The 27,228-nt window shown below is 38.9% G+C and overlaps 2 protein-coding genes across 6 annotated transcripts in view; one reads left to right on the top strand and one right to left on the bottom strand.

Annotated features, from left to right (window-relative positions):
* The window catches only part of LOC117290524 (GAS2-like protein pickled eggs), a 44,037-nt gene extending 22,161 nt beyond the window's left edge, over positions 1 to 21,876 (top strand). The window contains exons 3-6 of the mRNA XM_033771956.1: positions 9,378 to 9,485; positions 15,862 to 15,952; positions 16,071 to 16,140; positions 16,604 to 21,876. Coding sequence (XP_033627847.1) covers positions 9,378 to 9,485; positions 15,862 to 15,952; positions 16,071 to 16,140; positions 16,604 to 18,386 — 2,052 coding nt within the window. The 3' untranslated portion in view covers positions 18,387 to 21,876. The remainder of the gene's footprint in view (positions 1 to 9,377; positions 9,486 to 15,861; positions 15,953 to 16,070; positions 16,141 to 16,603) is intronic.
* Positions 21,877 to 22,340: 464 nt separating this feature from the next.
* LOC117290523 (septin-5-like) overlaps positions 22,341 to 27,228 on the bottom strand; it is a 30,585-nt gene continuing 25,697 nt past the window's right edge. For all 5 annotated transcript variants that reach the window (XM_033771951.1, XM_033771953.1, XM_033771952.1 and 2 more), the window contains 6 exons: positions 26,741 to 26,858; positions 26,099 to 26,200; positions 25,490 to 25,586; positions 24,995 to 25,046; positions 24,388 to 24,498; positions 22,341 to 24,100 (listed from right to left, as the gene is read on the bottom strand). In XM_033771951.1, the coding sequence (XP_033627842.1) occupies positions 23,857 to 24,100; positions 24,388 to 24,498; positions 24,995 to 25,046; positions 25,490 to 25,586; positions 26,099 to 26,200; positions 26,741 to 26,858 (724 nt within the window). In that variant the 3' untranslated portion in view covers positions 22,341 to 23,856. The remainder of the gene's footprint in view (positions 24,101 to 24,387; positions 24,499 to 24,994; positions 25,047 to 25,489; positions 25,587 to 26,098; positions 26,201 to 26,740; positions 26,859 to 27,228) is intronic.

The raw sequence follows: 27,228 nt of genomic DNA, 5'->3' as shown, positions 1-27,228 counted from the left end.
AAAACACAGGGCATCACAGCAACTGCTGTGGGTGCTGTACAATGTAGGTTATGGCGAAGCCTGGCTAACTATTTTTTAGTTCACCTGTTTGATTTGGAATGTCAATGAACAAAAAAGCAGCATAATTTATTCACTAGGAGTACAGCATGCATGTATACTGTATGAACAATGTACTGATGTAGTGATATTTCAATTTCAGTGCCCATCCTCTCACTGTCCCTGATTGGTGTTTAAGGACACCCATTAGATGATTGTCTTGTCATTGATGAGACAAGGTGAGTTGATGGCCTTCCTCTCTGTATTGATGACAATCTCCTCAGACACTCTACTGAGTGCATCCACTACATTTCACACTCCTCCCACCTTGATGGCAATCTCAGAAGCTTTGCTTCCTCCACTCGACTTCATCCCTCCCCCGCCCTCCTCTCATTAAAACTTAAAAGCTAAGGAGGCACAATACCTGTACATCATTAGTGTACAAAGTATCAGTTTGCCTTGTCTGTCTTTCTGTCTTAATGATTTTTTTAGCCCGGTGGTCTAGCGGTAGACATCTTCTCTTGCAATGCAAAGGGTGTGTGTTCGAATCCCAACCGAGTGATTTGCCTGTGGACATTTTTGTTCACAGAGAAGGTACATATAGTATACACATGAAGGCAGTACTTACAGTAATACACATCGTTGTAAGGGTTAGTGGTCAAAACAAATTATAAATTGTTTGTTGAGGTTTGGTAACAAAAAATACCAAAGCACATGATGGATTGTTTCCTAATTATCGAGTTGATGTAATAGAGTTGAGATACTGTGGATTGATTAACCCTCGTCTCTCATACATTGAGAGCTTTTCTCATGTGGTTAGTGTTAAGATGTTTTCCTCATTGGGTTCACACTGACCTCAATAATAGCAGACGTCCGGTGTGTAACGATGGTCACTGTCAGTGTGATCAATTAAAGATGGATTGAAGATACTTATGCTGAGCCTAAAGCCCTGGATGATGTAGTAAATGGCATTATTTATTAGGATTTATACCTTCGGCCTGTGCGGCGTCTTGCAGAGAGCACGAAGGACTAAAATGCTTCCTTCAATGGCATCTCCATGAATAATTTATTAATAATAATAATAATAATAATAATAAAAATGATAATTTAATAACAATTATAGTAATAATTCAGAGCTGTCACTTCTCCCTGTTTCTGCTTACTGTCCCTGAAAATAAACCAATCTTTCAATAATTCTAAATATCTCGTCGATTATGGATGAATTTCCCCATCATGTTGAATGTAGAACTTTCTAAATATCTTCTTGAGTGTTGTTATAAAAATTCCGTGATCAACTGCTAGATGTACATTGCAAATGTGGGCAGTTCTGATAGAAACAGACCAGGAATTTCGTCTTCATTGGTAAATCTTAAAATAATATGGGGAACTTTTGAAGGGGCACCAAGGCCAAAACAAGGGCCATAGCCCCAAAGTAATTCCATGCCTGGATAAAGGCCTTTATCGGTTACATGCTATCAAAAATAATAGTCCGGACGCTTTTTCACTAGACCATACTTAAAGGCAGTGGACACTATTGGTAATTACTTAAAATAATTATTAGCATAAAACCTTACTTGGTAACGAGTAATGGGGAGAGGTTGATGGTATTAAACTTAGGGAGAAACGGCTCCCTCTGAAGTGACGTAGTTTTCGAGAAAGAAGTAATTTTCCACGAATTTGATTTCGAGACCTCAAGTTTAGAATTTGAGGTCTCGAAATCAAGCATTTATGAAAGCACACAACTTCGTGTGACAAGGGTGTTTTTTCCCTTCATTATTATCTCACAACTTCGACGACCGATTGAGCTCAAATTTTCACAGGTTTGTGATTTTATGTATATGTTGAGATACACCAAGTGAGGAGACTGGTCTTTGACAATTACCAATAGTGTCCACTGTTTTTAATAATAATATTGAATATGTATGCTTTTCAACACTGAACTACATACATGTGAGATGTATAGCCAGTTGGACCACTTTGAGACAGCTTTGACACGTCCTCAGGTGTCATACATACATTTTTATTACAAATTTACTCATTCCATAAAATAAGTCCACTTGGCCAGGTAAATACTCTGGATGCGTGACTTGCCTCTTCTAGAGCCTCGTACGATGGTGATGCATCTCATGGAATATCTTGCCAGAGGTAAAAGCAATTCCTCAAATTGTTTTGGATGCAACAAATAGCACCATGCTGGGGATGCTCTGAGCGCTCTGAAAGTTTGAGCCTTGAATTTCACACATGACATTGAGGAAAAATGTTGTATTTTAAAGATCAATTGGTCAAACTTTAAGGTCTAGGGTAAAACTATCTGGGAATATTAACATTACTTCGTAGGCGATTGAAGGGGCACCAGGGCATGGCAAATGCCTCTGTTGCCTTCTTGACGTATATTTGGATTGCACTACTTTTGTCTACTTGCTTTTACATTGTATGCAGCAAAAAGTGTACAAGCATCTCTACGAACACTTACTTTGCCCAGTTTACTTTCCCTCCTTATACTGTACATACATGTGTACATGTACATGTACATTGTACATGCAGTTCTACCGCAATGCCAATACCACCCTGCATATTCACCCGCATACATGTTCTAAGCAGTTCGCTATAAACCTCATCCCTCCCTTTAAAGAACACAGTAGCATCCTGAGCTATGGATCCAGTTGACTCCTTGCCTCAGGTTACTACACCACACGCCAGTCCTAATCTGAGAATACATTACTCCTGTAATGGTTTTTAGTGCAAGCTTATAAAGATGTCAAGCAGTAGCGGAGAAGTATTGGGAAGATAAATCCGCAATAATAATTGGTTTGGGTTGATTGGATTGGAGAAATGGTTGTAGAGAGTTGAATGAGTTTGATATCCTGTTTCCAGTTCTACATGTATTGTACATACTATGTCATAGTATACAAATATTGACTGCTTCGAGTGCTACGGTTAAAAACTATGACTCCCGAGGTGATCCCCGGAAGCGTTCTATTTTCCCGTGGCGTATTTCTAAATACTGTACTATTATTATTAAGTTACAGACCTGAATGCTACAATCCACGGACGACGCGAATACAAATTGCAAACACTTTTACTGTGCTGCATGTAGTGTCGTGCAATCCGAAATGGTTACAGACTATTAATTTATCATCCTCGTACACGCAACGGACGTCTGGGTAATGCATGCCATGTGCTAGTCTTCGGACTAGCGCATGGCAAACCGACGCACTATCACACGGCAGTCGTCTAGCAAAACTAAGACATGTCATGTGACGCGCTCTAAACCAATGAGCAGGCAGAATACTTGCAAGGGGTGTTATAAAAGTAGATACCGTACCTGTACAGGGGTCGGTTTCACAAAGAGTTAAGACTAATCTTATCTCGAGTTAGGACTCGTCCTAACTTAGGACTAGCTATACATTTTGTATACTTTCTAGGACTGGTCCTAAGTTAGGACCAGTCCTAACTCTTTGTGAAATCGACCCCTGGTTCAAGGGACCATCCAAAGTAGCCTCAAGTGGATTGTACTGAAATGCTCATACTGGGTGGGTTCGTTTAGCTTCCCTGGGTCGACCCCGCTGTGCTCACTCGGGTGAGCCCCTGACAAAATGTAATGGCTGCAAAGGGATCAGATTTTGACTTGCATATACTGTACGTACACTTCCACTCAATGTTGTGCCCTGAAATGCTATAGGATGGTTTTTTTAACCAGACCAAAAAGTACTTTTTTTTTTCCTAACAGTTTTTTAGTGAACAGAAAACAAAATTGTTCGCCATGTTTTGGCATTTAACAATCATAGCTTCTGATGAGTGGCTTTTAAAAAAGGAACCAAAGAGCTGTCATGAAAAGTGACTGAAGGTGTATCGGAAAAATCTGCCTCTGGTGTGATTGACTGAACTTCCAGTTATTTTGCCAAAGGTGTTTCTCATCTGGTTATGTTCGTAACTCGGTATTTGGCCTCAGGAATCAACTAAGATTGTGTAATCCATCTTTGTGCGTGTCAGTGGGATGTTCACTCCCCTCTTGGCATATTAGTTTTAAAGGGTGTTTGCAGAAGTTGATAATTAAACAAAAGTTCTGGTGATTTATCATACAGAACCTTGTCAGGGCTCAAAAATAAGTCTGGAGCGCAGGTCCGAGGCCAGTGTTTTTCTTGTCAGGCCAGCAAATGTGCAATATCGATCAAGTACCGATCAAGTCCAGTGGTCTTGTGTTTTTTAAAGAAAACTTTAAAGAATTTTTTTTTGTTTTTGCCCTGTTGCCACCGGGGAGCGACTTCATTGCAATTCTTACCACAGAATTTAGCATTTATGGCAAGGTGACTTCCTGTACAGTGTTTGATTCTTTTGGCTAACACCGCAGAATTCTGCGGAAAGCCACGCCATAAAATTATGCCCTGACAAACCTTGCAGTGAACTGACTGGACATTTACTATGGACTGTAGTTACTCCAGTAGGAAGGTGCAGAATTCTGCAGAAAGGGGCGTCGTGAAATGGTGCCCCGTTGGACCTTGCAGTGAACTGACTGGACTATTTATCTACGGACTGTTTTGATTTGAGTAGGAAGGTGCCTCATGAAAAATCCCTTCAGGCGGTTTGGGTTTAAAATGTATAAAAGAATATGATATGGACGTGTCACGTGCATTATAAAAACATTTCCCAACCCTAAGGAACAACAATATCGCATGACCGTTCAGTTTTTATTGTCAGCTAAAAGTTAACCACGCTTTTTTTTCGGACCATGTAATTAACACCTTGGAGGGATATTGATTTTAAATTCTTAAAACATCTCCCCGCATAACAATGTCTGAAATTCCTCACGTCCTGGTCAATAATGTCTCGGCAGACTTGGTGCAAGACGTTTCTTGTTTCCCTTTCACGCACACCACGGCCAATTCACCGACAGCGCCCGCACCGACTCACCTGACTTACATTAGTCCACTGTCGGTGAATTGGCCGCGGTGTGCGTGAAAGGGAAACGAGAAACGTCTTGCACCAAGACTAGTCAAGACCTACAGTTGCCAAAATAAAATAAGTTTGATCGGACACAGCATATTGCTATGCTAAACAAGGGTATAAACCGTTCACTGCTGATTTCATCTTTTTTCAAAACTTGAAGCTGGGAATAAATTTACTCTTCTTAAATCAATACTAAACTTGAAACCCCTTCAACCAAAAGCCCAAGTTTATCTGTGCTTGTCCGAGTTGATCATCTTTTTAATATTTGATAATCGACCCTAAGGCATGTGAAACCAAGTTCACTGACCACTTGTGCTGTCAGGCGTTACTTAAACGTAATTCCACCCTGTACCATCTTGGTTTGGGATGTCCGGGGTGACACGTCTCGGCCACTGAAAACAAGAGTCTAGTATTCTGACTGATTGAACAGCAGCGTAGCCTAGTTGCTTGGGGGAGCACGTGCCCTCCAATAAATTTACGTGGCCCCACATTTCAAGTTTTAGATGTTTGTTTGATACAGATATCTCTTCTCCAGTAATTGGTATCGTGAAATTGTTGACGTCGTATAAAAAACTTAGATTGCTTAGCAAAACCAAGTTTCTACAAGAAATTTTAACTTTTAAAACAAATTTCTGCATGCCTGATATGTCATTGCCTCGTTGTCCCTTGATATGTTCCAATAGAAGTTTATTTTCTTATTTATAGTTGTCCTCTACAAAAAAGAAAGCGCCTTGGTGCCCTTGCCCTGTCAAAAATGATGAAGGGCCCTCAAAGTTTGTTGTACATTATCAACAGCTGCAGTGAATCATATCAAGTAATTTTTTATGGCATTAATTTTTGGAATAATCACCAAAGGTATACTTTTAAGAAACAGGTTATGAAATCGTACTTGAAATGGTCTTGGTTTAATTTTATCTAATTAGACAGTGCTACACTTGTGCATTTTATATAAGACATGTACACTGTATGTGAATTGGACATAACTCCTTGCAGTACAGGGCCTTCGCATATTTCACAATGTTCAATTATAAACCAATATAAAAAGGCATTGAATATCAATTCAACCTCCGTGGATATACAAGGTTTATAAACAGAATTGGTTTAGACTTAGAGGGGCTTCCAGTATTATGCTAATCATTAAGGGGTTACCACAACATGCAGTAGGCTGAACCGAGATTCCTTTATCATCGCCTTGGTGGTTAGTTAACCGCCAAGACATGAACCTTTATCCGGTATGAGGTTCGTCCCTTATGCGTATGAAGTGCCTTAACACTCGATTACCTCCAATAACAGTAGAGGGAAAAGATTGGAGGTACTCAAAGAAACTCTTAGCATTGATCCGTCCTCTTCTGAAATATATAAACCCAGATCAATGTAAACTAAGAGGCCTCGTGCCAGGTGACTTTCTTAATGTAAGGTTAGAGGCATTTTTGTAAAGGGGTCGTTATGAAGTGACACCTGGGGTGTTACATGTGAAGTGGGTTTTTGTACCTGAATTATAATTGAGGTCAATAACCCCTTTAGAAGATTCTGATCTCATGAGGTGAAGAAAAGGGGAAAGCTGATTGAACATTACTTGAAAACTGGTTGAGAGAGTATAATGGAGAGGTATACACTGTAATGGTATTTTGGCTGGTAACTTTACTTTGCATATTTCTGTGCTTTGTGAGTCTTTTTGCTTAAGCAGCTCGATGAAATTGGGCCGACTGTACATGTAGGTGTGAAGCATATATAATGTGTATTTATTTAACAGCTATACTACATACATCATTGCATTACTGACATCTATGAAAAGGGACTTTATTTACACTGCACACAGTGCATGTGTAAATGTCCAGATAGTGTGTATATTACATGGTACACAATTTTTGAGAAAATGACAAAGACATATCCATCTCAAACTCAGGTTGCAAGATCTGCAACTCTTAGCGCTCCATAGTCACTTGGTGAAACCAGTTAAGACTGACACCACCAATCTTCGATGCAGTTGATCGACTTCTTTGCATATTATAAAAGATGTACTGAAAAGATTCTGAACATTTTTCCTAGAACACTTAGCACTTAACTTGTAACTGATTGCAGTTACTGTATAGAAAGTAGTGGAGACACTGTCAGTCATCAATGCAATAGAGCAACTTCTTTGCAGGACAGTCTGAAGTATAGAAAGTGAAAACGAAAGGAATTCCTTGCACGGGACCAAAGAGTGAACAAGCAAGTCCTGCATCACAATGAAACATCACAACAACTGGAATGTTGAGGGTTTTTTTCTGGGGGTTGAAGCTTCTAATCCCCTGCATTAACAAGTCAAGAGGGGTGCATAAAATTTGTCAAATTCTGAGGGTTTACAATGTATTGTACTGTGCATTTCTTCATTTGAATACAGCATTCTCCATTAACAGTAGTCCGCTAGTCAAAATGAAGGTGTAGCAGGAGATTCTGTCCCCCCATTTGTTGAACTGTGTCAACAGACTACCTCTGATAGCGCCCTCTTTGAATCATCCTCTTTCAGCCAATGTTAGTTCCCCATATCGGGGACATAATCTCCTGCGGAGAGATTTCCTGGCGACACCGGTTTGAATACCAGAGGACCACATACTGTACATGTACATAGTTTTTCAAGTCCCTACATTGTGTGAACTCTTTTCTCAGGTCCAAACTTCATACAATATGCGTTAAGTTCTCAGGAAAAAAAAACAGCTCTACAAGTCAACAAGAACTCAGACGCTTATCAAAGCCAACCTGCTGCCCTTTAAATATCCCACCCTCTACAAATGACTAAATGATGCTGCGCAGCTATTAGCATCGTCATCAACGTAACCATAGAGACAGCGTGGCCTGATCCACAGCAGTCCAGACTTGGCCTACATGTCTCAGGTGATCTCAATTCTTGCAACTGCTTGGCCAGGTGTTGTGCACATACTGCCCCCTATAGTGAGACTCCCGACCCCCTACAGCATCAAACCTATTCATATTGACTGTGTCTTCATTATGCTCCAGCAGACTTTAAACCTGCTGGGAGTTTTTGTGTATGGTCCGTGTAGGTTGCGTGCCAGTGTTCCTTGTTGGAGCTTTGTTTAAAAATGTTAGACGTCATAAAAAGGGCTCCTGTCTTCAGTTTAAAGGCAGGCTATCCCGGCCCTTACCAAAAGTATTCAATTGGAAAAGCTTGTCCTATATGTTGTGGTTTGGCAAAAAAACAATTTGGACCCAATTAGACACAGATAGTCCCGACACAATATGTTTTAACCTCTTGGTTTGACAGTCCATTGGTGGAACAGCTCAATAGTCTGACATCGACCCTTGGACCATGAGCCATAAATTGTTTAGTTGACCCCTCCCATTGGACTGGCAGTCCAAAAGATTTTATTCAAATTAGAAATACAATAAACAATAAACTAAAACCAATTCTTTCCAACTGGCTATCCAAGTGGTTATCCAATTATACATACTACATGTGTATGCATATGATTTGTGTTTACGGAATGTCTCGTAAACACATTTCATGCTCTTTGTGTGAAACCTACTCGGTTAGTTCTGTTTGTAAGCCAGGCAGAATGCAGTAGTCACGAATTGCAATAGTTTCTTTGATTGTACATTTACTCAGTCCCAGCTTTTTGTCTCTTTCCCAAGGACTTCCAAACACTCCGTTTGCTCCACGCCTTTCTTTGTGGATCTATTGTGTCAAAACAGATTCACCCTCCAAATATTTCCGCGATGTGGGGCAAATATTTATATCGTGTTTGTTATTTTTGTGCCCTCCCTGTCTGCATGGCGTTTTGATCAATAAGAAGGCGTAATAGTAAATTTTATTTTGAATCTCCTTTGGAAAGGATGTCAGGAATGAAAATGTTTTTACAATGATTGTACAAACACTTCTTGATGACTAGTTGTTGGCTCCGAGTTGTAAGAAGGTGTTTTGTTATGCCCTCGTTGGAGTCATTTTGCCTGACTGGTATAAACAAGCGGTTAAGTTGGCAAGGACAAGATTTAACTTGAGTTTTAGTTTGAAAATAATGTAAAAAAAAATTCATGCAAGAACTGTTATCGGTTACTCTCATTTACCCTTCTGTTTTGTTTTCATTCATTTCACGATTCTGACACAGGCTTTTAACTTTGTTTTCCTTCGATAAGAGGCACTTCTATTAGGAAAAATGTAATTTTGTGTTGGATCAAATTGCAAAGGGAAAGACAGTAAAAGCACCAAGGCAGTCGCTATGGGTGCCAAGGTTTTATTCGAGACCTGTTGACAGATGTTTTCAGAGACAGACAGTGACTGACAATAAATGACATCTTAATCACAACATTGCTCTGATTTATTCCACTTCAATATCTTGATTTTGCTATAGATTTAAAGAATATTTCATAAGATATATTTAATTGAATTTCCACAACAGGTACGAGAGTTGGTGAATCAATGCACCTGCCCCAATCAGTTCCCAATGGTTCGAGAAGCTGAAGGGAAATACAGGATTGGTGACCAGAGCACCCTCATATTCGTACGAGTAAGTATATCTTCACTTATTTTTTTATTCTACCCTTAGCAGCAGGGTGTACTTTTTGTAATTATCAAAGACCAGTATGCTCACATATATGCATAAAATAAGTTTGGGCTCATTGTCATCAAAATTACAAGAAAATATTGAAAGAAAAACCACCCTTGTTGCATTAAATAGAATTGTGTGTTTTGATATGCCTGGGCCCAATTTCATAGAGCTGCTTTTTAAAAGCATAAAGGTTGCTAATCACAACAAAAATATACTTTCCAGAATAAGGTTATCAGCCAAACTACCATGTCAAATTGAGTTAAGTCCTGTCAATATTTTGAGCTAAAAAATAAGTGGATAAAAGCCTGACAGTCTTGTGGCACTTTCCCAAAAGTCTTGGGGTGGATTTCACAAAGAGTTAAGACTAGTCTTATCTTGAGTTAGGACGAGAACTTAGGACTAGCTTTAATATTTTAATATCTCCTAGGACGAGTCCTAAGTTAGGACTAGTCCTAACTCTCTGTGAAATCAGCCCCTGGTACTGTAGGCCCCTTATATGTATATTTCAAGCCACATAGAACTAAGAACAACAAGAAACAAATTTATCACATACAGTTAAAAATAACCTAAACAAAGTGTCTTCAGCTGACAACCTATCGGATCAAATGCTTCCTGCTGTGACAAGACTACATCTTTCTCCATCCATAGGTTGACATTTAAAGCCCCCCTTCTTCTCGTCTAATCTCCCTGTCTTGCCTATCACCTCATCACTGAGAATGAAAACATTGGTTTGGCCGTCTCCCATTGTTGACATCCCCTTGTTGACATCCCCTTATTAGGTTAACAGTGGATGTGGGACGTAGCTGTGACACATATCAGTATCACATATTTATAACTGGTCATATGCTGGGAATCAGAAAGCTCACAATCATTGATGTGTGATTAGAATGATCAACACTACATGTAAACACAATGGAAATATCAGGGTAGGGATTGTACAGTGGTGTGTGACCAGTGGGGATGGGTGGGGAGACCCAGCTCAGAAAGAACCCACCTGACACCCCTTCCCCCCCTCCAATTTGATAAAACAAAATCAAATTCAAATTCAAAGCCTTCCTAAGTTATATGTTGACAACACTAAACAGCCTCGATTTAACACTTGAAAATAATTTGGGTTGTGCAATTTACTGTTTGAGACTTGGAGCTAGTCTTGCTTTTAATGATGAGATTCAAACTTAATTTGCTTGGGAAGGGGACGGCTCAAAACCCTTGCATCTCCTGCCCCACAGTCCACCCCAAATAAGACTCCCCCAAAGCACAATAATGTCTGATTTGATACATGTACATTGTACATCAAATATCTCTCTGTTATATCTGTGGCCAATGTCGGGAAAAATGTATGTAGCATAGTAAAATTTTTCTTGTTTTTTTTCCATATGATGGGAGCTTCTTTTGCTTTGTTTTATGTTCCAAAAGAAGACCAAATTGAGCCAATAAATATACAGGAAGTACAAACTCAGATACTCTTCACTTTACAACACAACATTGCCCCCACACCCAAGTGTGATTTTAATTTTGTTAATAAACCAATACAAAGGGTAGTAAACTTAGCTCATTTACGATGCTATCCAACACACCAATACTGGGCAGCCCACGCTAGCCAGACATCTGCATCGATAAACAATCTCCCCATGTCACTCCGAATGGAGAACACGCTTCTACCCTCGGCAATGAAATATTCAGTTTTAAGTAGCTGGGATAGTGGCAATTTCCCCTCTCCAGCAATTATTAATTTGAGACCTTTGCACAAATAAGAAAGCAGAGTGCTGTTTGAGGAACGTCAACTCATCTCTGAATTACCTCTGACCTTTAAGAAAAGGAACGGGAATTCAGTTGCTTGTTAATAATGTTAATATCTTTTTGTTGCTTTTTAGGGAGGGTATACCTTTGGTAAAATTGCTATGTTTTTAGCAGGAACATTTCTCAGATTATGTATTTCAATTACTGATTATTCTTTCTGTGTGGACATAACCACTCCAGATTTTCGCAATATCTCAAAAACACTATCGCCTTTTGAAATGAAATTGCACAGGTTAGATTTAATGTCCATATAAATATACATGAATAAAAACGATTCCAAAAATATTGCCTGCTTTAAGAACGTTAGTTTTAAGCATGGAAAGTGTAACATATCGTTACCAGTGTACAAAGTGTATACATGTGTAAAACAGCGGAAGTATAACGTTACAGTCAACATTCAAGAATCAAAAGTCAAAATCACGAGGGAAATTAGTAATCTCTTAGTTTTGACTCTGAAACATCCTGATTGATATTCAAGAATAGGGTTTTCAATTTGAGTCACTTAGAAACATGACAAAAACTAAATGTGCTGTCGGACAATCGCGATTGAAATGCGTGCTTTCATTAATTCATGTCGTAATGGCAGATGAATCATGGCGCTCCAAATGGTTGACATTTAACTGTGGATGCCGGTGGATATTGTTTTTTCGTTTTTTCTTTGAAGCCTTAAAGGTATTGAGTCACCTTACTCATTGCACTGATTTGTATCATTGTCTTCAATACATAAGGGGGTATACCTTTGGTGATTAATGACAAGCAATATTCCTTGCCATGGTTTCAACTCTATGCCCTTTTCAAACTGTATTTCTTATCCCCGTGGAATACAGCCCTGGGCAGGCCCAAGGAGTTTTCGTACCCAACATTACCCGGAGCACTGTCCCCGCCTACATGTAGGTCTTTGACAAGGGGTTCTGGCTGCAGGTTTCAAGAGTATCTGGGGTTTTAACGCTCACCCCTACTCCAGAGCAGGGGTGGAGCTTTTTAAGTCTGAAATAATAATAATAATAATAATAATAATTGTGGCTTCTTATATAGCGCACATGTCCGTCACCCAGTGACGCTCCTGGCGCTGTAACATAGGACTGGCCATTATTCTCCAGGGTTGCCCCAAGGGAATTCATTAGCATGAAAAAGTGCTATAGGGAAAGGACCCACATCCTTTCTCCAACATCACCACAATCTCTCTGCATTTAGCAACCTCCTGTACATCTGGGTGAGATCTTTGAGGTCAGGCAATTATTCACTGAAGGCTGTATCAATTAGAGAGATACCAAAGTCAACATTCAGATGTAGCAGACATAATTACTTGTTGTACAGTACTGGAGACAGGTGTATTTGCTGACTTGTAAAGTTATAGACTCATAGACAAGTCGTTAAATATTTGTCGAGATGATAGCGTTCCGAGTCTCTTCGCAAAACCGAATGTGTTCTCGCAAGACTGCTCTCGTGACTGTGGTCTCATAAATTGAGAGCAACGAGAGCAGTGTTCGACCGCGGAGAGATGTACATGTAGCTACTGAGTGTAATTACGCTATCACAATATTAACATTTGTCCACAAGTCTAGTAAAGTTATAGTTATAGGATGTATATCGTGCATTTCATTTACATGCCTGATAGTACTTTATTTGGTTCTTGTAGGAAAGTGAAGCAATGGTTTCTAATGGGGTCATCTGTGAATTGTTCATAGAGTTATATATAAGAACTAGAGGGCGCACTGGTGATGCTGCTTGCACAAACGCGACGGGACCGCCATTCTGTACACGCGTTGAATATGACATACACGTTTGAGTTTTTTTTTTATTGAACGCTCACGCAATGCTGTTTGTTCAACTTACAAAATGGCCGCACAAACACACGCTGTGAGATGGCTGTTTTGTCAACTTAGAAAATGGCCGCCTGCGCGCATGCCGGGGTGCGTATATCTAGTTCTGATATTTAACTCTATCGAATTGTTAGGCTGGCGTTAAAACTGTGTTTGTAGAGTACATCAGGCCTGTATGCTTTGCTTAAACATGTTGAGAAGGGCAAGGGCACCAAGGCATTTTCTCCTTGGTAAAGGGCATCTTATCAGGAAATTGTAAATTTCTACTGGAGCATTTGAAGAGCACCAAGGCAATGACCAAGAGGCACTGAGGCAATTGTCTTCATTGCCTCCGTGAAGTATCAGACTGGTACAATGTACATGTAGATGGTGTTTTAGGTGGGGCTTGGCTGCCCTTGTACATACATGTACATGTAGATGGTGTTTTAGGTGGGGCTTGGTTGCCAAGCGCTAATCAACCACACATCCAGTCCGACTATGAGAAAGCCTTCCCATCCGCTGAGGAAGTGACTCGGGTCTTTTGAGCTTATAAGGCGTGTTACCTCATTGTTTATCCCCACTTTAGTCATGTTCATGTTCATGCATTTACTTTACGTTGCACCTAATTTGGTTCACTTGATATTTAATCTTTAAAAGGAAGGTGTGGAATTAGCCCAAAGAAGCGCAAACAACTGTTGCTATGCCAACACCAACCATTAGCTTGAAACATGTGATTATGGCAAAAAAATACACACACTGACGTTTTACATACATGCTAATTATTATGTCAAGGATTTTCAGAGTTTTAGCTTTGGACTTGAACTGTCATTGTGCAATATAAATGTTAAAGGTTTGGAAATTCCTTTTTTTTTTTTTTTTTTTTTTAGATAAAAACTGTTTTAATAGCCATTTTGTGTACATGTTTAGTTACAAACTGTTTTATAATTCATGTACTTTATGTACATCCTACAGGCAATTTTGTAAGCTTAATGCTGATATTAAAACACAACTTTATAACTGTGAGTGTGGACACAATCGACAACAGTCACTTCATTACCACAAACTGATTATCATAGGGTTTGAATTAAAATATGTAAGTGACATCTTACATTTCCAAACTTTTGGATGAGAGTTTTGGGGGAAGATCTATTGATGTTGAATCGACGGTGAGTGAGCGCTGTTTTCAAGTCCACTGGCACTGCATACACTGAAATGCTGGATGCACAATTCCCTCCTTAATGTCCTTAGGGCTAAGAATTATCGAAGGAAATCTGAAAAAAATTATCTGACTAGACTCTGGACATCCTTCCGCTATATGTACATCCTCTGTCACCATATGCACACAATCCCCTAACAAATACAATACATTGACGTACGATGTCATACATGTAGTTTTCAAAGAAGATTTTTATCCCGAACTATCTCGAACGAGGAAATCATAATGAAACTGAAAGAAAACACAACCAGGGTTGACATGACCTAAACAAACACAACATCCATGTGTGTACATGTATTTAATGCAGTTCTTATAGTGAATTGAGAGTGTTGTGTACTTTGAAAGAAAGTTCATACACAAACCAGGAAATCCTTTAAAGGTAACTTGCAAATATCCTTAGATTTGTTAAGTTTGAAACATTATTTCAAGTGTCTACCCAATGGAAATCTGGGTGTTTTACAAAGGAGATCTGGGTGTTTTGAATGAGTGAGGACGTTCCTGCTTCATTATCAAGTACAAAACAAATTAAGACGCCACTCAAAACAGTTTAAACAATTGGAGAACTAATAGAGGTCCTTAATTTGCCATTTCGAAAAAGATGTGTGTCACACACAATTGAAGGCTTATGTCAGTGTAATTGGTGTGTCATACTAACAAAGTGTATAAGTGGATTGTATACATTTGCCATTTACTCAAAAAAATAATGACCATAACATATTTAACTTATTTGATAAAAAGCACTTGAGAGCAGTTGAAACTATAAAACAATTTTAGAAACTACATGTTCCCCCTTTGTCCTAGTGTACTTCAAGAGAAAGGTTAATTTTTTACAAATAACTTCTAATCTGAGAGCACACAATTCTGTGCAAAAGGGTGTTTTTTCTTTCATTATTTCCTTGTATGAGCCAAAATATCCACAGGTTTGTTATTGTGTACATAATATTGGTAGAGATTGCACCAAGTGACTGGTCTTTGACAAAGTCCAAATGTATACTCTGCCTTTAAGGGTAGGGTCATATTGAAAATAATGCACATTTCTTTTTTAAACCTAAATCATATAGTGTCATCTAGACTGCACGCCTAAAGTCTTGCCATCTCCAGCTAGCAATCTGAGTGTTTCACCCACGCCTATTTCATCCCATCGCTCACTCAGCCACTTACAAGCCCAACACTCTAATCATCATTCATTAACGCATTTATGAATGTCATTCATATTCCACTGTCATTACTGCATCACATTATTTATGTTCTGCTTGACCTCACTGTCTCAAAACAAACATTAATTGACTGACCAACTATGGTCAACAGAGGGCGCTCTTGTCCCTTTAAGCTTAGATTTCTTTATGCCCATTGTGAGCTGTGATAACAAGAGAAAGGGGTATCATGACTCAGTTTCAGTGGTTTCAAATAAATTGGACCTTCCTTTTCAGCTTGTATGTTGAAAATTACTGCTTCTAAACTCATAGGTTTGATCCAACCAAACTTATGAATTGTTATTTTCTGATTCCTCCCACAGATTTTACGAAGTCACGTAATGGTTCGTGTTGGAGGGGGTTGGGACACGCTGGAGCATTATCTGGATAAACATGACCCATGCCGGTGCAAAGGTGAGATATAACCATAGTTTACTCTATAGGACTACTGTACTCTGTATTTACAAAAATAGTGTGTTCTATGATTTATATTTTATTTTCAATCATTTGTTTTCTTGCTTTTTATCTTTAGTTCACCGCTCAGGAAATAGAAGCAGGACCAAAAGCATCGGTAGCGACTACCGCAAATCTCCCAAACGGAGGTATGGTGTGACATTTATCTATCACTACTGGGAAGTAAATAATTGTGGCATGTTCTAGAAATACATGTAGGTTTCGATCAAGAACAATATAAAGTTAAAACTTAAATGGTTCGGAACCTTGCTCTGGAATATCCAATTATGAAATGTTAAGCAAATTGCATTGTAGAGAGATATTACAGCTTCTCCAGAAACAATCAGTTACTCACCTGTGTTCCCCCACCAAGTCCACCAAGTCGCTTTGATCTCCAAAAGAAGACTTTAGTAGATGGTTTTAAAGGAGAAAATTAAGAAGACTGTGAACTTGTGTTTGTTTTTTGAAAGTTAGATTTCTGTTTAAATGTATTTTATGAATCCTATTTAGTAACATATGAACTCGGACACATGGATTGTCCCTCAATTTTTTTTCTTATACGTTGGTTGAAACGAAATAGCAAGTTTATTTTGTTGTTGTCTTTTTGTGCAGAGTTTCAGTGGAAGGTCCAAGACTACACAGCCGCAATCAAAGTATTGAGTCGCTGGATGACGTTGAAAGCCGATCTGTTCGTAGTCCAAGCCCTCGTATGAAACGGGAGGATAGTAACGAAACCATTGCTAGTCAAGACTCCAACCAAAGTACGGAACTCCAAAATGGACATGGTCCTCCAGTCAAACCTAAAGGTAGCTTCAACCGGAGTAGTCCAAGCAGGTCCTCTCTACAGAGTGAAAAGAGACCTTCACAGCTACCTAGACGACTCAGCCAAGCTGGTACAGGCACTGAAGAGTTTCTTAAGAAACGCAGAGAGGAACTTAAGCTAGGGAATCAGGGAACCCCAGCACGTAGTGCACCCACAAGTCCAACCCGTCGAAGACCCCTATCAAGCACCCAGATAGATTTAAATGAGTCCAATGTGCAATCTGATGTTTACAGACGTCTTGCTCTTGCAGGTGGTCGAGAGTCAGGCTCTGCTACTCTTGGTCGCCGCACACGCAGCGCATCAGTAAATCTGACAATTAATCAGCAAAATAAAGAGGAAATTTCTGGGAACCGAAGCATTCCAACCTCTCCTACTCTAAGAAGAAAGCATCGATCCGGGTCTCTGGGTGCTACTGCAGCAAGAATTGAAAACAAGCGACTTGCAGATAGAAGAGACAATTCGGTTATTATGATTTCAAGAGACACTGGAGGGCGCCACAGGCTAAAGGGTAACAGTAGTGACTCAAATGATGTTGGGTCACAAGATGGGTCTTCTTTAAGATCCCCAACAGACAGTGAGAAATCTGCCACGGAGTGTGTGACAAGACGCTTGAAAGAAAGGGAGAGGACTCGTAGTCTCTCGGTCGACAGGAGTACTGCCAGAACCAAGATACCATCCTTTGATAGAGGATCCAAGCTTAGGACTACTATTGGTGGTACAGGAACCAACAGTAGGGTTGCAACAGGCTCTCTGTCTAGGGCAACAAGACCGGAAGGCAAATCAGGTCAAACCGTTCAATCTGAGATAAGTAAAACACCTAAGGAAAGCCATCTACAGAGATCAGGGTCTCTAAGAAACTCTAGGACTGATCGTCGTCTTTTTAACACCCCAGTTCGTGACCAAGAAGGAGGCTTCACTAGAAACTCACCAAGACGTCGAACCACAACTGGTAGGGATACAAGAACCCCACGCCAGCCCATACCAGCTGAATTGAATGCTGAGAACCTTGCCAAGTATCTACAAAGTTATCGCGATAGAGTCATTCCAAGAGAGACACGAAGCGAGACAAGGAGTGGGGCGAGTTCTCGCGCGAGCTCTCGGGCTAGCTCACCAGGTGCGTCAAGGCTCAGACCTCGAACCCCTGTTCCAAGTCATCTGAAGGCTGATCCACAAACACCGATTAGGAAGGACAGCATTGAGCACCCTAACCCATCTCGTATACCAATGCCTGTTCAGCATAAACGGCTTCTCTCAGCAGAAGCTAGAGCAGCATCTGCACGTAGTCATTCCCTACCGGATCTTATCGCCAACATGATGGACTGGTGTCAACGCACAATTAACATCGATAACGATGCTAGGAGTTACACAAGTGCTGATTCCATGTCCCCAACACCCTCCTTGAGAACTGATCAAGACTCGGGGTATGAAGACAATGCCCAGAAGGGCTCCCCCCTTTGTCCTGAAGATCCTTACCATCTCGGGAGACCAAGCAGGCCCAGCTCTATAGCAGAGGGAGCAGAAGGGTTACAGCTCTTAGATGAAGCAGTGGGAACTTCTGGAATACAGCATTAACAAAGGAGCAATTATGCCATGAATTATTTTTAACAGGTCGCATAGATATTTTCCATTTTAAGGTCCTCAATAAGTAGAGGACTTTTTTGATCAAACTTGATTGGTACTTATTTCCCCTTTGTCCCAAATTTTAATCAGTCCTTTTGATTTATACAGATTTTTGAAACATACTTAGATTTAATACAACATAGAGTTCCTGATATGTTAAGTGCGTGACAAAAACAAGTATTAACTTTAAAAATGTGATACCAAAGGATACTTTTTGCACAACTTTAATTTTAAAAATATTAATGAAGATCATTGAATTATGAGATACAAGCATTTATATTATCTAAAGCTTATTTTTGTGCTTAGAATGGCCTAGTTACTTTCAAAAGAAACTACCTTAAAAGAGACATATACTCTTTAAGTTTATAAGTAAATAAAGTTTATTTACGTCCATTTTATTAGTTCATAATATCCCAATCCTTTTGGGATTCATACAAGTGGTTAATCATGCTTGTATTTTCAAGTAACCGCTGTGCAATTGAGTCTGCTTTTGTGTAGTCCCAAATGCTCGCATTGTTCTCTAGTGAAGAAAGTACGCTCCTAAATGTAGCCATAATCGTAACCTCAAAAACATTGTCAAAACTCGATGCACTTGTTCTGCCATCCACTCTTCATAAGCTACAGCTTCTCTTGGAGATGAAGCTTCTCTTAAATGCACTTCTTGTTCTAATCAGAGACTTCTGAATGGTAGGTGGCAGCAGACTTACCAGGTGAACTTCCATTGTTTTCGTCTTTCTGAGCATGCTCACACTGCAAAGAACAATGGATTTACCTGGTAAGTCTGCTGCCCTCTGGAGTGCCAAAAAGTCTCTAACTAATAGTGACTGAAAGGTAAAGTCTGAAAACTTTGCATTACAAACTGTACATTTGTAAAAGCATTGTGTGATCACTTTTACAAAATGAACAGCCAAAGTTTTTAAATCACGTTATTGTTTGTGTAACGTAATACTTGACTATGAGGGAAAAAGCCAAGCTTGCTTCTCTCAACTCTGCTTCGTGATAATTGTATGTATCTGTCCCAGCAACTGAAATTATGTCCTCGTTGCAGTTGTACCTATGCAGTGTTTAAAATGAGTGTTTTATAGGCTGGTATAAATTACTTAAAACCCTAAAGTTTTCACTGCCTGATTTGCAGTAAATTGAACCTTTTAAAATTTAACGCAATAGCACAACAATAATCACGCACTGCACACTTTAAATTGTAAAGTTCCCCCAGTATTACAGAATGGTTTTAAGAGTTTCGTCTCTGTTTATGACATAAAGACAATTGTATTTTGTCCTAAATTTTATGTATAGTTTTTAACAACCATGTCTCATATTGATACTATGGTTCAAAACAATTTTGCGCCAAACTGAACTAATGATAGTTACCAATGATTTGTTTCGGAGTGTGGCAGCGGCTTACCTTGCATTCCGTGGTGCTAATAATATAACAATATTTTAAATGTTTGTTCACCGCACTATGCTGTTGCTAAGACAGTTTTTTATAAAGTTTTACTGTGAGAGCTTTTAAAGATAAGTGAGGTCGAATTTTACGCTGCGTTTGTGAAATAAGTATTTTTTCTTTCTTTCCTTTTGATTGATACTCGCGTTCTACATTCCATTTTACTTTTGTTTCACCTGCTTCCAAGAACGTACCTTTTGAAGAATATTAACAAAAATATAATATTGCTCGCATAGAACTTACACTGCTGCTGTCATTATGCATTAACTATGCATATAACATCCAGAATATAAAGTGCCTTCTGTAGGCCTGATAGTTTTAAAATATTTTATTTGTAACATGATTCTGTTTTTCAATAATGTTAATATTTCCCCTTAATTTATGTTTGTTCATCTAAATTATGCAAAGTAATTTTTTATGTTCTTTTATGATCTTTTTTTTATAATTCTCGCCGGAAAGCAGGAATTTGATGTGCAAAGCTATGAGTGTGATATAATGTATTGGGATGGATGTGTGCGTCCGCGGTGTGTAACTAGTGTAAACATTGTAAACATGTAAATTGTCGCAGATTGAATGATAGTGTAAAAAAAAAAGTTTGCGAAAAGGTAATATTTTGGCGCATAAGATGGTACCATGTGTACAATGTAATATCAACAAAAGTAAAAGCAGTATCAGCCATAGTGTAGCAATTGACTTCATCTTGAAAAGCTGACTTAGAAAGAAGAGACAGCATTCTGAAGTCCATGCTGTACATGTAGTTTGTTAGACTTGTGGACAAGTCGTTATGTGTTTGACGCGGTGTTAGCGTTTCGACTCTCCCCGCGGTTTTCTTGCTAGACTGCTGGCCCCGGGAGACTACTGCTGTCATGACTATGAGGAGTAGAAGTCAACAACCAGCAGTTCGTGCGGGAGCAGTGATCTGGTGAGAGCACCGCCACAACTCGACTAGCTCATCGCGTGGGACTGTTAACGACTTGTCCACAAGTCTAGTAGTTTGTTGGTCACAAGCTTCACACTTGGGTCTTGTCCAAATTGGCGACTACTGCGTGAAGCATAGGAAGGCCATAGCAACACCATTAGCAACATCTGTAGATGTAATTGGATGTAGCCAAAGCCAGCGATTCGGTACAACTCTAGTAAAATAGTTTTTGCGAAAAACTCACTTTCTCTACTTGATTTTTCTTTTCAAATAAATGTTGTTGCATCATGACACAATATTGCTGCCATTTTTTCCCCAGATTTCCCAACTTTAAGTCAATTGTTATCATTCTTCTCAATCATGACACTGACTGGTTTATTTTTACTTGCAGTCTTCGATTGAAGTTGTAAAATCATCAGGATTGCTGTTGCCAGGTAGCAGTGTTACTTAAAGGGTTTTCTGAACTTAACCACCATCTTGAAGATAATAGAAATATAGAGTTTGCTGACATCTAGAGTCCTCCTTCTACCACTTTTTTTCGAGCTTGAAAAAGAAATACTTTAACTTAAAGAGGTTTATGGTAACACCATGTGAATATCTCTTTTTGAGTAGTGTTGGTTCTGAAAAGAACCAGTGGTTACCGACTCGGGAGAAATACTTATGAATGTAGAGGTAAAGGCTTAATTAATTTAGAACTTGGCAGAATCAACCTTCTGGATGAATTACATGAGTGTGCTCCAAGGACAGTATTCTCTTCATTCGCTAGTGTTTTAATACTTGTTCAAATAAATTGTAAACTGAAATGAAATGTTCTTTATATGGTAGATGAAGATGTTTATATCGATAAGTTTGCATGGTTTTACTGAATGGAAGGAATTTTTGAAAATTTCTAGAAATGGAGAGAAACCTGTCTAGAAATTGTCAAGGAAGATTGATTATTCCATTGTATAACTGACTGTTTACCAAAGGACTACTCTACCTTTAAGTTTAAGTCTGTACCTATGTGATTCGCAAGAGTTTGTTTGTGAAAAATGTTGGTCAGTTTTCTTGTCAATAAATTGAGGCTGTTGGGAAATGGATATCCGAGTGTTTGATATGAAGGTTTTCTCAATGGACTTTATAATTTCCTTGCATGCTACCATTTTGTCTTTGACCCCAGGTTGTCGTGTGATGTAGCTCTCTGTAGATGTTAACCCGTATTAGGCACCATGCTTGTTTTTTTTGTCTTCAGCCTCTTCAGTTTCTCTCAGGGTCAGGCAAAATCCTCTCTCAAGTTTAGCCCAGGATAGTCATGTCAGGTGAACAGGATCAGTTGGCTTGGGTCTTCACATTTATCTGCGCCATTTGTGTTACAGTACAAGGTAATTTTTATAGATTCCTTTGCTTCATTACCAACAAGATAGAATAAAATTGACAATTCAAATGAGTCTAACCGAGTAGTGTTAAAGGGGAAGCAGTCTGTCCCCTTTTCGTATGGCGCTTGCATTAAACAAAATTCATATGTATTTGGTACAAGACTCAAGTAAACACCTTCCAGCTGTCCCTTGTTTCAGACTATAAACCTTTATTAAAATCCTTTTTCAATGGAAGCTTTCCAAAATTATTACTCTCCGATATAACAACTATTACATATATACAAATTTATCTTAATTGACATTCCACTGCTTATAAATACTTGAACATCACCTAATGAAGAATAAAAAAAAAAAAAAAAGGGAACCCAAGACTATCCCAAAACAATAAAACAGAACTGTATATAGTTATTTCAATTTCGGAATAAATACAATATAGCAGTATTTATCTGTTAACTACTGATAAATAGTGGCAAAACATGAACCTGTGAAGTGCTGACTGTAATAGCTAGCACTCAATCAATCCCTGTTGATTTTTCTTTGAACAGGGATTCCAGTTGAATTTACCGGATTCGGCCTGGATCAACTGGGATTTTACCGGGATTCCGGTTGGACTAATACGGATTCCATCAAAACCCCGCCTGGATCCCGCGAAAAAAATGCTGGGACTCTGCCAAAGTCCTAGCAGAGCCCTATCAAAATCCAGCCGGGACTCGCACCATCCGGGTTCCGCTGGGATCCCAGAAAAATCTAGCCAAATTCTCACGCAAGTTAATCCCTGCCGGGAATCCTGTTAAGAAAATGTTGATGAATGTATACAAAATTATGTATGAGATGTGAGATTTGCTTGTACACATGTGTCAGATCAGGAAAACAGCAAAACACTTTCTTTTTTTCAAGTTGAGTCAGTTAAATCAACCTTAAATCTTGGAATGGAATCTTGGAATATTTTCCAACCTCTCCATATTAAAGAGAGTTGTCTAGAAGGAGAGCTACAAGTGTTCTGGAAGAGCAGAGACTTTCAGTCTTGTATAAAAACAATGACGATTTCACCCACTCTAAGAGTGCAGCTGTCTTTTATTGTCCACCTTTCTTCTACTTTTGAGAAAGACTTATACTAAGGAGTGATTACCTTAATGGTTGACACTTGTTGCTATAAATACAAATAATGCTAACACAATAATGCTAAAATTCTTGCTTGACTTGATCAAATGCCATGTGTAATTGCCATAAATGTGATAATCTAATTAGCTCTACAATAAGTGAAATACATGTATACACTGGTTAGTGTGAAGTATATCCGTTTCAGTACAAAGATCAAAGTGGAATATAATTCTGCATAGTGTTTAAGTATAAAGATTACTTTGAGAGGGCGAGGCCATTTTCATTTTGCAAGCCGGACATTAGAAATCCTGGAAGTCTATAGGAATGGCCTATGTCACCTCTGTATTTCCAGGCCTCACATTTCACAGCCCTATATCTCAAGAGTTTTGGACAGGTTTCTCAACCAATTTGAGAAAAACAAATTGAGGTTTCTACATACAAAATAATGTCCTGTATTGAAAATCTGATTTAGTTCCTTTTTCACTGTTGTCTTACATTATGTATTGAATGACTCAAGGATTGATTGGAAACTGTTTGCCTCTAGCTGATGTGATTATTGCCAAAAATATGTACATTTACCGTTGATTATTATAAACAATAACATTATACTTCCACAGTGCTGCTTCGGCTATCATTAGGGTCATTCATCTCCCCTGGCAGAGTGGATCCATCCACTACGTTTGAATTACGTTTTGATGAAGCATCTCCACCCTGCTGCCTCGCCATCTCGGCCTGCATCTGGAGCAACATCTCCTGCATCTTACGCAGCTCAGCTTCCTTCTCTTCTAACATGCGATCTTTCTCACTTGGGCCTGGCTTTACGGCTGCTTCCTTTCTGATTGAGTTACTGATTGATTGGAACAGATGGAAAGTGTTTTATTGGTCATTTTCACATTTTAATTTATGAGCAAGACATATGACATGTCAAGCATCATACTTGTATTGAGACTGCTCCTCTGTCGGTGTCAAGTTCTTGCTTCTGGTGTGAGTGACAGAGGCATTGACAGAGAATCAGCAAGTATCTAGTTCCCTTTACTAAAGTACTTGTTCACTTGATGTTTTTAAAGAATATTTTTTGCAAAAAGGTGATCTAAGACATGGATTAAGAAATGGACAGACAAATCGTCTACTCACAGTCTCTCTTGCTTGACTTCAGGATGATCTGTCTCATCCTTGATTCTCCTGAGGCGATAGTTCTCATAGTGGAGGTCGCGTGTCACATCCTTCAGATCCTGCATGTGAGTTCTAGTTTCAAGATGGAATTGAATCATTACACTCTGTAAATCAAGTGATGTTTCTTAACTTTGTGCAAATTATCCATGCTGGTCTTGGCGTTGTATTAATGTTTTATTTGAGATTTGGAGTAAATGACAAAGGAAAGTATAAGACCGCACAAGATGGAGCTCAAATGTGTGACTGCAATGGACGCAATTTCAGCAAGTAACTCTTCAGACAATGACCATTGCTTTTATCAGGGATATAACTAACTTGTGCTTGCTGTATGTCACCCATGTGTTTCATGTTCCAATAATATATAGAACTCAACTTCCCAAAATTGCGCTTCTGGTGCTCTACAGTCTTGGGTAATGACCTTGTACCAACATATGATGTACTTTTTTAACCTAATTTCGTCTAGTGTCCAAGTGAAGACAAAACAGCAAATTGTTCATGACTTTCAGGGGAGATACACTCATACCATAAGATTGAGTTTGAGAAGGAATATTTTACCTTCCACACTTACCTTATTAGCATTTTTCTCAGCTTGACAAAATCACAATGCTTTGGGTTTTCAACTGTAACAAAGAAGTGTAGTTTGTTAACCAATAATTAATTTACTTATTGCTTATAATTATTATATCACAAGTTGAACTTCCTTTTTTCTTTACACGGTTAACATATTATAATCAGTATCATGCATCGTTCTTGGGCAAAGCCAAATCGTGCCATTCTTTATTTATCCCCTGTGGGAAATAGTTAAAATGTTTGTGTTACCCACTACATTGCTTGAAAGGCGAGTTCCAATTTACTCTAGAATGAGGAGGGTCATTGGTTCAAACCCCACCTGAGGCACTTGTAGTGCTTATCATACATCAATGATGTGACAAACCGAAACATAATAGCCCGTACCCTCGCTGTTCATAGAAACTATTTGTAGTCATGAGAGTTATAAATTAAGGTATATCTTGCAGTGAATATGACGACCCTGTTTTCAGTCTGTGTTGAACACTTGGCGTACCTTCAGTGATGCCCCACGGGTATAGCCTTCCTCTCACCCGCTTCCCTCCAACCTCAACCACAGTGTTACTGCCAATAACAGCAAAGGGTACGCTAGCCTGGAAAACCAAATACAAAGACATTGGATGTTTGCAAACAAGTTTCTACAAAGTAAAAGTATAGATACCCTTAGACAAAATTAGTACAGTTGTTGTAATGTTAGGACTGGTTCTAGTCGAGAGTTGATCTGGTATAGCCGAGCAGTGTAGGGCAGTGGGCTCAGTGTGTAATTTACAGAATGTAGGTTTGAATCCTGGCTTTGTGTCACAGAGCAAGGTACTTTATCGAATTGCTTCTCTCCACCTAGGAGTACAAATGAGTACCAACGAAAGCTAGAGATTCACATGCGATGGACTCCTGTCCAGGTTCATTTTGTTAATACCAATGAAACCAGATACATGTATATTCACAAGCCCTTTGTTAGTAACTTCACTTAATTTGTACAGACATTTTCTTGCAATTACTTTTGTAATACAGTTATAGTCTGTTGGACATTTTGTTTCTTTCAAAACGTTTTATTTAACTTTTGTTGAAACTAGAAACACAGTTTTGTTTATCTGATGTTGATTACCTTAAGCTCTGAGTCTTGTTGTTTGAAATCCTCATCCTCATCCGAGTCACAGTCAGGAAAGTTGTAAATGTTGATGTCCTGCTCTCGTATTTCACGTAAAACCTGTAAACAGTAACCACAGAGAATCATCAGCAACCTTTGACAGATCCACTTGGTAAATGATAAGGTCTTTTCTGGTTTCTGAATTGTTCATAAGAAACATCTCATACAATCCCTTGCTGTTTTATGGCCTGGTTCCTCATTAGTGTCCTAAAGAGTACTTGCCATCTTTTGTTTTAATCTGTACTTAAATTTTAGAATGTTTAATGTACAAATGTGAACTTTTTATGAGCTAGGTCTGGGAGGGCACATCTTTTTTGATAACAGTTTTTTGGCATTTTCGCCCTTCCCTGAACGGCCTGTGTTGGTTTTTTTGTTTTGTTCGAAGATTTAAAATAAATAAATAAATAAAAAACGATACCATGTTAACTAATGGTTCTGCAGGGCTTCCAACAGTTCCAAGCCAACTCTCAAACAATCCCCAAACCAAACATCTTCCAACTGGTTCACAAATAGTTTATACTAATTAACATTTCCCTTGTATAAGCACAATGTATATGGAGGTTTTGTAAATTCTGATCATGTCATTCATATTGAACTTACCCTATCTTTTAATGTTCGAACTTCTGTTGGTGTTAAGCAGTCTGCCTTAGCTAGCACTGGTACAATATTTACTTTATCGTGCAATCTCTGCATGAAGCAAACATCTATAGGTCTTAATCTGAACAGGGAAGTAAAACAGAAACTCAATTTAAAACTTAACCCATTGTGGGAGGTTAGTCAACGGCGCGACGGTGTCCAACATTATGCATTGAGCCAACTCATCTCGTATTATGTTCATAAGTAAAGCTCGCTGTCCAGGAAGTTATTTCCCTCAGGCATTAATTATGACAGCCCTAATAATTTCACCCTAACCTGACAAAGGGAAACTTGCAGTAAACATGTATATATATGCTGCGACAGGCTCCAACGCCAAGGTAATCTGAAGTAGTTTAGTATTAAAATATTCTGCATCATATTAGACGCCGAGCGACTGTAGTTGCTGAATAATTATAGCTATCTCTATAAACATTATTGTAAAATTCACATTT

This window comes from Asterias rubens, chromosome 5, assembly GCF_902459465.1.
Source record: "Asterias rubens chromosome 5, eAstRub1.3, whole genome shotgun sequence".
Taxonomy (NCBI): domain Eukaryota; kingdom Metazoa; phylum Echinodermata; class Asteroidea; order Forcipulatida; family Asteriidae; genus Asterias; species Asterias rubens.
The sequence above is the reverse complement of the archived record's forward strand: the minus strand, read 5'-3'. Positions and strand labels throughout refer to the sequence as shown.